The sequence below is a fragment of the Zingiber officinale genome, chromosome 7B (assembly GCF_018446385.1).
Source record: "Zingiber officinale cultivar Zhangliang chromosome 7B, Zo_v1.1, whole genome shotgun sequence".
Classification (NCBI taxonomy): Eukaryota; Viridiplantae; Streptophyta; class Magnoliopsida; order Zingiberales; family Zingiberaceae; genus Zingiber; species Zingiber officinale.
This window is the reverse complement of record NC_055999.1, coordinates 103,200,540-103,214,096: the sequence shown is the minus strand read 5'-3', so window position 1 is coordinate 103,214,096 and position 13,557 is coordinate 103,200,540. Positions and strand designations below refer to the sequence as shown.

General features: G+C 35.0%; 1 protein-coding gene across 1 annotated transcript; it reads left to right on the top strand.

Moving 5' to 3' along the window:
• The first annotated feature begins 922 nt into the window (after positions 1 to 922).
• Positions 923 to 2,145, top strand: LOC122004630 (transcription factor MYB119-like). The gene is made up of 3 exons (XM_042559486.1): positions 923 to 1,299; positions 1,366 to 1,492; positions 1,576 to 2,145. The coding sequence occupies exons 1-3, from the start codon at positions 923 to 925 to the stop codon at positions 2,143 to 2,145; spliced, it is 1,074 nt and encodes a 357-aa protein (XP_042415420.1).
• Positions 2,146 to 13,557: the final 11,412 nt, after the last annotated feature.

Here is a 13,557-nt window from a genome sequence, read left to right as displayed (position 1 = left end):
ATTAATTCTAGAGACGGGCTTCCCTCTAATTTGTTCATTAGAGAAAAATATCCTACAGTATGTTATAGGTGAGATTTGAACCATAATGGTCTGTCAAAACCTTTCGCACTATGCCGAAGGAGACAATGAGCTAAATCATAAAAACATGTTCTTAGTGATGAATCACATTGCATAATTCCTATTCTGAAATGATTATCGTATGTTTTCTATAAAACATATTTTTTAGAAAATGAAAATAAAAAACATGTATACCAAACACCCACTTATCTATATATTTCACAAACAAATTAAAATTAATGAAAGGAGTCAATCAAGGATAAGTAAGATTGAGCAAAAATATCGATCAAACTGAATTAATTGCCGAACTGATCTAAATTCAAAGTCAATTCAATCCAGTTAATTCAAAAATTTATATTTTATAACTGTGACTCAAAATATTTAACAGGACTCGACTGAATGATGAAAAAAATTGATTATTTATTCAATTTTTATGGGAATTTCAATGGTTCAGTTATTTTTTTAAAAAAAAAATTGATTTGTTCAATTTCTATTCAGTTTGATTGTTAACCACTAACAACAAGTTCTAACTACAAGAAAAAGAAGTAATAATTAAGCCAATTAATCAAATAGCTAGCCACATGTTCTTCAGTTTCCCGTCTTCAGGGGTCCATTAAAAGCAACTGATACCCTTCTAAACATCCAGTAACTGAGGGATCTGCAATTAAGGCTGCACTTAATTCTCCACAACTATACATTTCTTACTATTCACACCACCACTAATTAATTGCATCGTCTTAAGAGTAACTTCCATAGTTTAAAACATATTAATTCATGCATGCATGTGTACATAATGCTGTATGTTTCAGAACATATATACCAAATTATGGCACCCCAATCTTTTCGAACATCTCTCTCCCCTGCCATGGAGTTTGGAAGCTTCAAGGTGGACATGGGGGACGACCTCTTCCAGCACCAAGATTTCCTGCAGTTCATCGGCCCGTTGGATGAGATACTGAACGGCTTCGACGGTCCATTCCCGTTTAGTGAAATGGAGAGCAGAGTGCCATTCGAGGGCATCCAGCTGCCGTATTATTTGACAGAGAGATCGATCGGCGGGATGGGGCCGGCGCTGCAGCAGGTCCCGATGGCTTTCGATGAGCTCTCCACCGTCGTCAACAATAAGCCTCAAATGGAAGTCGTCGACGTGCTGATGAAGAATAAGTCTGCGAAGAGAAATGGCGGCAAGGCGCAGAAGAAAAGCAGGGGGAAGAAAGGGCAATGGACAGCTGAAGAGGACAGGTAATCTCTGTTTCCTCCTCTTTTTTTATTTCTGTTTTGGTGTAGTCATTTACTCTGTTTTTGCAGATTGTTGATCGGTCTGGTGGAGAAGCATGGATTGAGGAAGTGGTCTCAGATTGCGAAAGTGATGCATGGAAGAATTGGAAAGCAATGCAGGGAGAGATGGAACAACCATCTCAGGCCAAATATCAAGGTTTCGGTCGTCGTCGTCGTCGTCGATTGTATTTTACTTTTGTTTCTTTCTTTCTTTCATGAGTCCTTTGAGACGCAGTGCAGAAGGAGACGTGGAGCGAGGAGGAGGACAAGATTCTGATCGAGGCGCATTCGGAGGTCGGCAACAAATGGGCAGAGATCGCGAAGAGGCTCCCCGGCCGGACGGAGAACTCCATCAAGAACCATTGGAACGCCACCAAGCGCAGGCACATCGCCCCGCGGTGTCGACGCCGGGCCATCAGGAACAAGAACAACCCCAACTCCGGCGTCCTCCTCCAGACCTACATCCAAGGCTTGATGATGGACGGCGCCGCACCACCGGCCACGGACGAGAACTCCAAAGCGAGCGCCGGAGATTTCGCTGGAAACGACTACTCCTCTGTGGCTGACGACTTCAGTGACTTGACAGGCCTTCTGTTCGACGACGGCGGCGAGGAGGAGCTGGACGAGCCGGAGATGAAGGTGGGAGAAGGTGACGCTGGCGGGTTCCTCTCCGAGTTCCCGCTCGGAGTCGGCGAGGGCTTGGCGTGGGAGGAGATGGGCGTGGCGGCGGAACTGTGCTGGGAGGACGACGGCCAAGCGGAGATGGAGCTGATCGAGATGATCTCCCGTTGCCAAAGCGCTCAGCGTTGACGATTGAATTTATAACAAAAGACCAAAAATTAATAATTAAATAGTCACACACATTCATATAATACACATGCTAATACAGTTAATTATCTTTTAAAAACAAGAGAGTGGTTATTATTTACTTTTGATACTGTTTGGTTCTTATAACGAATAAAGGGAATATTCCTAGAGTTGTTGGGTTTATTTAGACAGACAATTGTATACAATATGATAGGGTCACTTTGTATTTATCGATAGTGAAAATATTTTTCATGCACATTTACCACTTTGTTCATTGGACATGTTCCAATGGGTAACTCTTTTCCACGCATGTCAAATATATCAGGAGGTCAGATCCTCTAATTTAGAAAATTTTAGACCATAAAAGATCCTGTCCATTTATTGGTTAGATGAATTGAATCCCACCTATTAAACAGGTGGATCCTGTTCAAATAGGTGAGATCCAATTCAAATAAATGAGATCCAGTTCATCCAACTAATGAATAAATAAGAGATCAAAAATGATCGGACGAGAGGATCTCTGCCCCATATATCACTTGTTACCATCTACCAAGGCCTGATCATGGGATAGGATGCGATTGAATCGGATTTGACTCGAATTTATAATTGAGTCAATCGGATAATTATCTCATTCTGTTGACCCGATTAAAATAGGTTGAAACACAATTATGACCCATGATTCTAATAGTTGGAGTCATCGGTTAACCTGCAGTTTCGATTATTAGATTTTTTTATATTTTATTTAACGGTTGAGATTATTTGATTAATTATTTTATTAACTATGATTTAATTATTATTATTTTCTAAACTATATAAATAGATAATTCATTTTATTAATTTTACATCATTTTCTTTACTCGTCTTTGAATTATTGAAATCTCAGTGATTTTCAATTTCAATTCACTCATTTTAATGGAAAAAGATTCAAATGGGTCTCTCGATAAGGTAAGGAAATAGTCACTCTAGATATGGATCTTTGATGGCATTCAATTTAACTATAATAAACAAAAGTAACTTCTATTGAACAATTTTCCACAATGAATTGTTGGTCGGAGGTTACAAGGAGAGTTATTGAATTAAAATATATTTAAAATTTAAATTTAACTTATTTGTTGAGTGATCTAAATTGATAATCTCAGGTTGTCAAGTAGGAAGGAAGAGCTGCTTAGAAAGCTGGGTTGCTTGAATGACTTGGCTGAGTTGAGCTGTCCAAGTTCGAGCTAAGATGGTCGAGTCCGAACTGAGTTGTCCAAGGTAGAGCTAAGCTATCTTGTATGGTCGAGTCTAAGTCAGCCGAGTGATCCTGAGTGAAGTCGAGTCGTCGAGTCCAAGTCGGCCTAGTGCTCCAAAGTGAAGTTGAGTCGGAGGGTTGCCAAGTCCGAGTCAAGTCGGCCAAGCGCTCCAGGTGCCTAGTAACTAAGCTGAATGCTTCTATTGAGTTTGAGTACTCCTGCCGAGCCTGAGTACTCCTGAGTCAGCTAAGTCGAGTACTTTTTGTAAGTACCTCGTAGTAGTTTTGATGTGATCAGTCAAGTCAAGTTCGGTCCTGTTGTGATTTGATCCTTGTATCTAAGTATGCAAGAACTTAGAAGAACAAGAGGTCGAGCGAAAAACATAACTAGCTAGAAGGACAACACGAGAGAGAGCCGACAGGCTCAGTGCGTTTGAAGGATGAGGCGTTACGAAAGAGTACGTTAGTGGACGAGAAAAAAACGTACAGCTATTCCGAGGGATGAGAAATCGGAGTGGAAGGTGTTGGGTCACTTCGGGAGCTAGAGGAGGGGATGAATAGTTCGTTTCGCTTGTTTGCTTGCGTTGAAGATGATGATATATAGCGGAAAATCTCGCAGCAAACTCACAATGCTAACACAGGGATTTACTTGATATTCACCTCATGAAGAAGTAACTAATCCAAAGATCCACACACCAAGCGCACCCTCAACTAAGAAATAATTCCTTCTCAGAACAACTGGAGGTGGAGAAAAGTCGTACAATACTAACGCGACAAGATACAACTCGAAGCAAGAAGTAAATACAGAAATACAAAAGAAAACCTCTTCTTGCTTGATCTTGTGTAGCTTGAGGATGTCTTTTGACTCTTGGAAGTGCAACAACACTTGTCTCCAAGATACTTCAAGAATTGGCGGAAGAAATCATGAGCTCGGTGGAGAATGTTGGGAGAAGTCTGCGGAGAAGAAAGCTCGCCAGCAGCTTTATACTCTGTGCTCCTAGGACTCCTAATCGATTGGGTCTGCTCCCAATCGATTGCAACGTCAGATCAGTGCAATCCCAGCCTTCCAAAACTCGCTAACTATATAACAGTCATATCCCAATCAATTGACTGATTGATTGGGGAGGCTTGAATCGATCAATCGATCGATTCAGAACTCCTCTATGCTCTTCGCTAGAAATACCCAGAATCGATTGACCGATTAATTTAGGGTTTCTCGTAATCTTGCGAGAAATCCAACCCCAAATCGATTGGTTGATCGATTGGCGGTTCCCAATCAAATTGATCAACTGATCGATTGGAAACCTCTCTGTGCTCGCGAGAAAGTCTCCCAATTGATCGGTTGATCGATTGTGCCACTTTTTCTCGCAGTATTCTCCCAATTGATTGACTAATCGATTGGGCTCTGGTTCGATTGATCTCCTGATCAACTTGACCAACCCTAACTTGCCTAACTCAAGTCTAGGGTTCTCAAACTCAACATCCAGTCAATCTTGACCTATTGGGACTTCATCACCAATTGTCTGGTTAATCTTTTAACCCACTTGGACTTTTCTCCTCGTGCCAAGTGTCCGGTCAATCAAGACCCACTTAGACTTCCAAACACCAAGTATCTGATCACCCTGGACTCACCTGGATTTTCACGTGTCTGGTTTCTCTCACCAGGACTTTTTTACTGTCTAGCTTCACTCACTAGGGTTTTCACCTGACTTTACTCACCAGCATTTCCATCTGCATAACTTCACTCACTAGGGCTTTCACCTGGCTTCACTCACCAGGATTTCTCATCTGCCTAACTTCACTCACTAGGTCATTCACTTAGCTTCACTCACCAGGATTTCCCTTCTGCCTAGCTTCACTCACTAAGACTTTCCTTCTGCCTGGCTTTACTCACCAGGACTTTCACACCAAGTGTGTAGCTAAAACTGACCCACTTGGATTTTCATCTTCTGCCAACCTTCCCGTTGGACTTTCCAGTCAAGTATTCGGTCAACCTTGACCTACTTAACTCTTTTTCACATTAAATTGGTCAACCGTGACCAATCTCCCCAATGGACGATTGCTCCTGCAATCTCCATACATTGTCAAAACAATCTTCATATATTGTCAAATATCTAAATTCACACATTACGACTCAAGCTTGAGCCAATTCAAGCTTTGGCCAACCTTGACCTAGGAAAATTGCACCAACAATCTCCCCCTTTTTGAAATTTGACAATACATTTAAGTTAGGCTAATCCATAGCCTCAACTTCTTCTTCATGCCAAAGCATGAATCAGGGTTTTCCTTCATTCAATTCTCTCCCTTTCCTAAAGGGTAAACTCCCCCCTTTGGGTAATAAATGTTTAACTTAAACCCTACATTCTCCCCCTTTGGCACACATCAAAAACTCTCCCCCTGAAAAGTTGTTCATTCGTTGTTCACAACCTCATTCGTTGTTCACAACCTCATTTATTCACAATACCACAATGAAGGTCTCATACCCTTTACTGTTTCCAATGCTCATCCTTGAGCATTAACATTCAAACAATGAAGATATCCACGCTTCCATTATTTTTCAATGCTCAACCTTAAACATTTACTATAACGAAGGTTTTACAATCTTTTGTGGTTTCAAAAATTGTTTTCATGTCTTTAAGAAGTAGGTCCCCCTCAAAACATTCTCCAAACTTTTGTCATTGCACCAATAATGACTTGGAGTTCCTAAAACTTTAGCAAACCCAAAATTTAAAATTTTGAGGTCGAAAATGTTATAATTTGAGGGATGTCCTAAGGCAATTATCTTACGTTTTTTTATATTTATTTGATAAGTATATATTCACTATTTGAATACATATTATATGTTTGATTATCTTAAACTCATTTATTAAATGCCCATAATATAATTCATAGCATGAGAGAATTTTTTATTGGATCGCAACTACTGATTATCTCTACATGTGTAATTATGAATATATTGAAATTTTTCTAGTCGTCGAATTGATGTATTTGGACACCATCAATTCTGTAAGACTAGCATGGGTTATACTCCTTGGTTCGGCCAAGCAGTTATTTTCTCATTGGTTGGAGACATTGGGATGTCGAGAGTTAAACGTGGATGCTGGTTATGATAACTAGTTCATTGAAGTAGTTCGCTGTAAGACTTCATATGGTTATCCACATATATATAAATATGTCTGTGAAGTTCTTACTGCAGCACGAGTGTAAGTTTCCTTCGACTTGAGGTATATAAGTCATATTGGTCATTGAGACTTATACTTTGACATCTTAAGCAAATATCTCATCGAGATGTGCACTCCAGATGATTGGGTATAAGTTGAAGTGGCCGAAGGTGTTTGGATAGCCCACAAAGGATTCATCACTGCTCGCAAGGAGACGTATACCCTATGACCACTCATTAGGATTATTACTCAAAGTCTTTGGTCAAAGCATCACATGTTAAGAGTGCAAGACTCTTGTACACATGTATGAGTAATTTGAATCCACGAAACGAGGAAGTATTATTTGGGTTAGGTGTGACATGGTCAGTCTAGTGGCGACAAGACACATAGACCATATCCTGAATCAAGTGGGCATAAGACGAGTGAAAGAAACGAGGCACGACTCATTGTAATTGCTGAAGAGTTTAGAATTAATTCTAAGGGGGTGTTTGGTTTAGGGGAATAGGAGTGGGGAATGGGAATGAGAATCATTGATTATCATTGTTAATGTTTGGATTATAGGAATGGAAATACAAATAAGGGAATGAATCCTTGAAATTGGGTAATAACTCATTCCCATGTACCTCCCCTTCAATGAGTCATTACCCTATTTTCATCAATCAAAATATTCCCTTATTCCAAAAATATCCTTGACCTAAAACTAAAATTTTCTCCCTTAATATCAAATATCAAAATATATTTATTTATTTTTTCATTCATATCACTTCTCTCTCCTTGTTCTCTCTTATCATTTTATCACACATTTGGCGGTTCCACCTTTTGCCAATTTTATCACACATTTTCTCTCTCTTTAATCTCTCCTATCACACTCTCTTTCCTTTTTTTTTTCTCATTACACTTTATCTCTCATCATACTTTCTCTCTCCTCAATCTCTTCCATCGCACTCCTTTTTTTTTTTCATCATACTTTCTCTCTCCTCAATCTCTCCCATCACACTCTCTTTTCTCTTTTTTTCTCAACACACTTTCGCTCTCATCACACTTTCTCTCTCCTCAATCTCTCTTGTCACACTCTCTCGTCATACTTTCTCTCTCATCACACTCACTATTCTCTTTTTTTCTCATCATACTTTCTCTCCTCAATCTCTCGCATCACACTCTCTCTCCTTATTTTTTTCTCATTACATTTTCTCTCTCTTCATCCTCTCCCATCGTACTTTCTCTCACATCATATTTTCTCTCTCATATTCTCTCATTATGCTCTCTCCTATCACACTCTCTTTTCTCATTTTCTCTCATCATACTTTCTCTCTCTTAATTTTTTCTCATCACACTTTCTCTCTCATCACACTTTCTCTCTCATCATTCTCTTTCATCATTTTTTTTCTCACATTCATCTTTCTCTCACATCTATTTTTTTTTCTTATTTTCCTTTAAGGGTAAAAAAAGGAAATTTTGATTTATTCCGATAGAAAATATGCAACTAACCAAACATTACTTTTAAGAGTGATATTCATGCTCATACTCATTCTCATTCCACAATACAATGATTCCCATTCCGATTCCTATTCCTAGAAAAGAACCAAACGCCCCCTAAGATCAACTATGATTTTATCTCTAATTGGGGATCAAGATGTATTACTAGATATCACTCATGATCGTTCTATAATTAAGTAGTTAATTATGGACGACCAAAATAAACCTGGAACCTATTGGGTCACACGCATTAACGAGTCTCTAAAGGATGTAAAACAAGTTAAAGAATAAGATTCTTAGATCAAGAGATAAATGTTTGGTTGGACCATACATAAGTTAGTAGTCAGACTCAACATTCAGGCACTCCCATTGAGTTTGTTGGGAGGTAATGACAACAAAGAAAACAATTATACAATAATCTCGAATTGATTTTAATCAATCGAGATTTATCATACTTGGTATTGTAATCAAACATCGACAGCAAAATATAATATTTTTAAATTTATTACATTCACTACTATGATTATTATTATTATTATTATTATTATTATTATTGCATGCCATATTTAATATTATCATTATTAGTTAGATAATTTATATAACAAGCCCTTTATATTCATCAATAAATCTATCCAAAAATAATTATTCTCAATTTTCTTTATTTTTATCATAAAGCATCCAAAGATAACGGTTTAAACATATAATCAAACTGTTGTCTAAAGCACCTAAAGACAACTATTTAAACACGCTGTCGAACTATTGTCTAAAGCACCCAAAGACAACGGTTTAAACACGTTGTCCAAATGTTGTCTAAAGCACCCAAAGACAATGGTTTAAAACCATTGTTAAGTTATTGTCGATCAAGTAAAAAGATAACGGTTTTTCACTGTTATCATTCATCAACGACAATGATTTTTCACTATATCTTTGAGCACTCCCATTAACAACATGATTTTTAATAACAGTTTTTTATGACCTACAATAACGGTGAAAAATCGTTGTTGAATCTCAAATTTCTTGCAGTGTTGACTAAATAATTATAACAAAAATAAAATACTTTATCTAATTCTTTTGAATATATATATTAACCATTTTTTATCATGTTTTTCTCCATTTGGTAGTTTTCGAATGTGTTCATTTGGAAAATAAATATTTATTTCTCTAATTGGATCTTTTTCAACTAATAAATCTATTAGATTTGTATTTATATTTTTTCATTATGTTGGATCATATATCTTTTGAATAATAATTTTATCAATATTATTAAAAAAATTATCTCCATAATCTATTAATTCATTATCTTCTTCTGAATTACTATTATCTTCTTCGCTAATATTAATATTTGATGAATTATAGTTGTGATCATTAAAAAGTTTTGGACGGATTTCTTTTTGTAAGTATTATCTTTTCATGAAAATTTAATTAGTTTTGTTTTTAATTTACAATTGTATTATTTTCTAAATTTTGATTTTGATTATTAATAATATATTTATCAAGTGCAGTTTGAGATTGACAAAATTCTTGTATTTTTTTTATACGTTTTATATAGGTCGATTCTCAGGAACTGACGACCTGGGGTTTACCCCGCCATGCGCCTATGGCCTATGTACCTGCATGAACCTCCCTCCATATCGTGGGGCCGGCACTAGGGGGGCCGCTAAGGTAACGGATCTACCTTTTTTTATACGTTTTATATATCTAGAATCATATTTTCTATCATACTTATTTATATTAAGTAATTAAAATTTTCTAATGATGTTTGGGTCAATTACTTCCATAATTTATTATCTATATAGAACCATAAAGAATATTTTGAGGGAGAAGAAAAGAGCGGAAAAAATATTATCAGGTGAGGGAGGCGAAGAACTTCGTTTGAGACTAAGAGAATCATCGACTAGGGAGAAAACATATAAAGAATGAGAGATCGATGAGAATATGAGACAATCGGTTAATCACTGAATGTGACAAAAAATTAAAATTAGGTGGCAGCTTTAGATAGAATTGGAGAAGAATATAATAATTATTATTAATATGAAATTAATTGGAGTTGTTGGAATGGGTAAATGAGGAGTGTTGGAGTGGAAGTCGAAGCGTAACTGTGTTGTTCTGTCGAGAGGTAAATTTTAGTTATTAAATCTATTTTTTTTTTAATAATAATGGGTCTCAATTTTATTGGAGCCTTAGATATAAACCTTAATGACCTATGCCTTAAGTTGAGTCTATTTCCATGATGATAATCACATAATACTAAGTTTTCCAATCCTCCTATCCTCTCTATCATAATAAAAGAAATTCTAATTTATCCCATATTGACTGTAATTATAAAATAGCTATTGTAAAATAGACATTTAGTTCTCGAAATAATATATTAGATAAAAGATAATTACTTAATCTCCAAACTTTTTGAAAACACAATAGTACATGATAACTAGACATAGGGATGATAAAGATAAGCCGACCTGACGATTCGACTTGAATCTATAAAAAAAAAAAAAATTGAGCTCAGGTTTAAAAGTTTAGGGTTGAAATTTTTTTTATTGAGTTTGGGTTAATCCGAATTAAGAGTTTAGTAGTTTTTCAGGATTAAATTAAATTTTATTTTAAAATTTTTGATATTTTTATATATATTAATATCAATGTTAGTATGATAATTATGAAATATTGAAATAAAAATAAAAAATTATAGAAAAAATAATAAAAAATTCAGTTTGAATCAAGATTTTTAGGGTTTTCGGATTATTCGGGTCGAATTCAGATTAGTGGATTTATTTTCAGATTGAAGAGTTTCGAGTTAAATTCGGATTAGAATTAAGATTTTTAAAAAAATTATGAATCCGACCTAACTTGACCCAACCCATCCTATCCAAATTGATATCCTTAATTGGATAAATAGCATAAAAAAGAATATAAAGAATGCAACTTATAGCAAGGAGTAAGTAAAAGTCTTCAATGTGGTACCAAAGAAACAAATATTATGGGATAAAATATTATGGGATAAAAACATGGGAGTGGGTAACCACATCATTTTTTTAAATTTTAAATATATGCAAATTAAGGTCTTGATTCCCTTCCACTTTAAAAAGATACTAAGCAATTTAAATGAGTACACGTTCTCTTTTTTTTTTAATAATAAATGTATTATTTTTATTTTTTAATAAATAATAATAATTTAGAATCGTGTATATCCAATCGTAATCAACGATTTTAAATTATGCCCCTAAATAACTCCCATGATTTATCTACACAAATAATATTAGATCAATCTAGGAAGAATGATAACACCTTTACTCTCATAAGTATCTTGGAATGACTTTCCAGATTAAGGATTTAGAATCGGCGAATCGATGATTTTATAAATGGTCGAACCGTCAAAAACCATGATCGGGTACCTCCATGCTTCTGAAAAGGATACGTGGAGTAGTTTGCAACGCAATTGATTTCTTTAAGTCATGTCAACAGAGAGACGAGACAGGTTCCAGGGAAATTGCTGTCAGTCATTCTCAACAGGTGTCGAAAGAAATCTTCGTCCTCGCAAATAATTCAATACTTCGAGCATTCATACCATAGAGACCAGATCCTGCAGACTAACACGGATCACTTGCATATATATTATTCTATCTATTTGATAAGTAGGATTATTATTCTCCATCAATATATATATAAATTGTTCTTTTTCTGATAGGTAAAAAGCGGATTAGAGGACTGTATATCATATTAGTTTTCTTATTTAAAATATATAATTTATCATAAAAAAATTATCATATTAAATTTGAATATTTACTTTTTGCTCCACTATATATATATATATATATATATATTAGTTTTTCTATTTTTTTTCTTTCTCTTTTATAATATTTAAATAATGAAATTTATTTTATAAATTCAGAAAAATATTATTCATAAATATAAAAATTAAGAAATGAATAAGTTAACTGATGTAAAAAATTTTTTACCTACTCTATTTAAAATTTAAAGTAAAATTTTTGGATAGGTAAATAATGTGGATGCTCTAATTAAATATGATATTTTATTTAATTTATTTTTGATAATTCAAATTATATGATAGTAAAAAATAGAATTTGTCATTTTAGTGATCTACCCTAAGACCATCTTGATAATCCAGGTTAGAGATATTAATGGGGGCGGTATAAGAGAGGACAGATTTATCATCCCAATTCCCACGCTTGATATTTCGATCTAATCTCAATCTCCATAATTTTTATATCTATCTCTATCCCTACTTTGAATGGTCATTATCCATTGAGTTAAATAAACAGATTTTCAATTTTCAACATTATATATATATATATATATATATATATATATATATATATATAATAACATTAATAATTCGTTATTTAATCAACACAAAAGATCAAATTTCATCATTATTATTATTAGGGTGGATTCAACGATAGATATAGTATCCTCATATCTATCACCGTTCAACTATAGGAATTTAAAAAATCTCCAAATCAAACTCATACTCGAAAAAACTTTCCGAATCCATCCTCGTTTCGAGTTTTCCCTATGATATTTTGAGTTTATGAGGAAAATTATCATCCCTAATACGAGTATCCGATTCTTATAAAATGATTAATTTTGAATATGGCCAATTCAATTCCATAATTTTTTTTTATTGGTCATCAAAATAAATTAAAAAGCACTGATGGACGGTCAAACGTTACAACTTTTTCGACTTAATATGCCTCGAGCGAGATTTGAACCTTTATTACCTGGGGTTCATTCCACCCCTTACCACTACACCGTATCGGGGCAAATATGATATTTCATATTCTTTAAATTTAAAAAAATGATAAACCAAGTTGTTGGTTGCTATCCGGAATATCGTACTGGTTCCCCTGTATAAAAATTTTGTACAAGTCCTGAACCATTCCTAACAACCTATTGTGTTCTTTAGAAATTAAATTTGAAATCGCAAATAGAACTTAACATTATTGATTCTAAATTCAACTTATCTGTTCTTAGAGGTTTAGACTTGGATCACAAACGATGCTTAACATTATTGATCCAAATCCACCCATGTCACAAATTCAATTAAATATTTATTTCAAAGTTCGGCTTCCATGTCAAACGTGGTGAGGCACTAGGCCTTCTTGGGTATGGGATCATCCACCACTGCCTAGACAAAGCCTTACAAAGAAAACCAATATTTAATTTTCTTATAGTAACCCTAAGTTTAACCAAAAAGAACAATCAAATCACAAATTCGAAAAACAAAAGAAACATAAAATCGAAAACATAAATTCGATAACCTAGATTCATTAGTCTCTTGCGTTTGGTATTTCAAGATCTAAATAAAAGGATGAACTAGTTATGATGCGGAAACTAATAACTAGTTATATCTTTTATAGCTTATAAACCTCATGATCTTCTGCCGTATTCCTCTTCTTATCTCGGACGTCATGTGGGCGACGATCTACCGAGACGAGAATCCACCCAAGCTTCCTTCTTTTCCAAGCAAATTTCGACCACCACCAATCTTCAAGAGATGAAGAACTTTTGGCGACCAACCAAGCTCCAAGG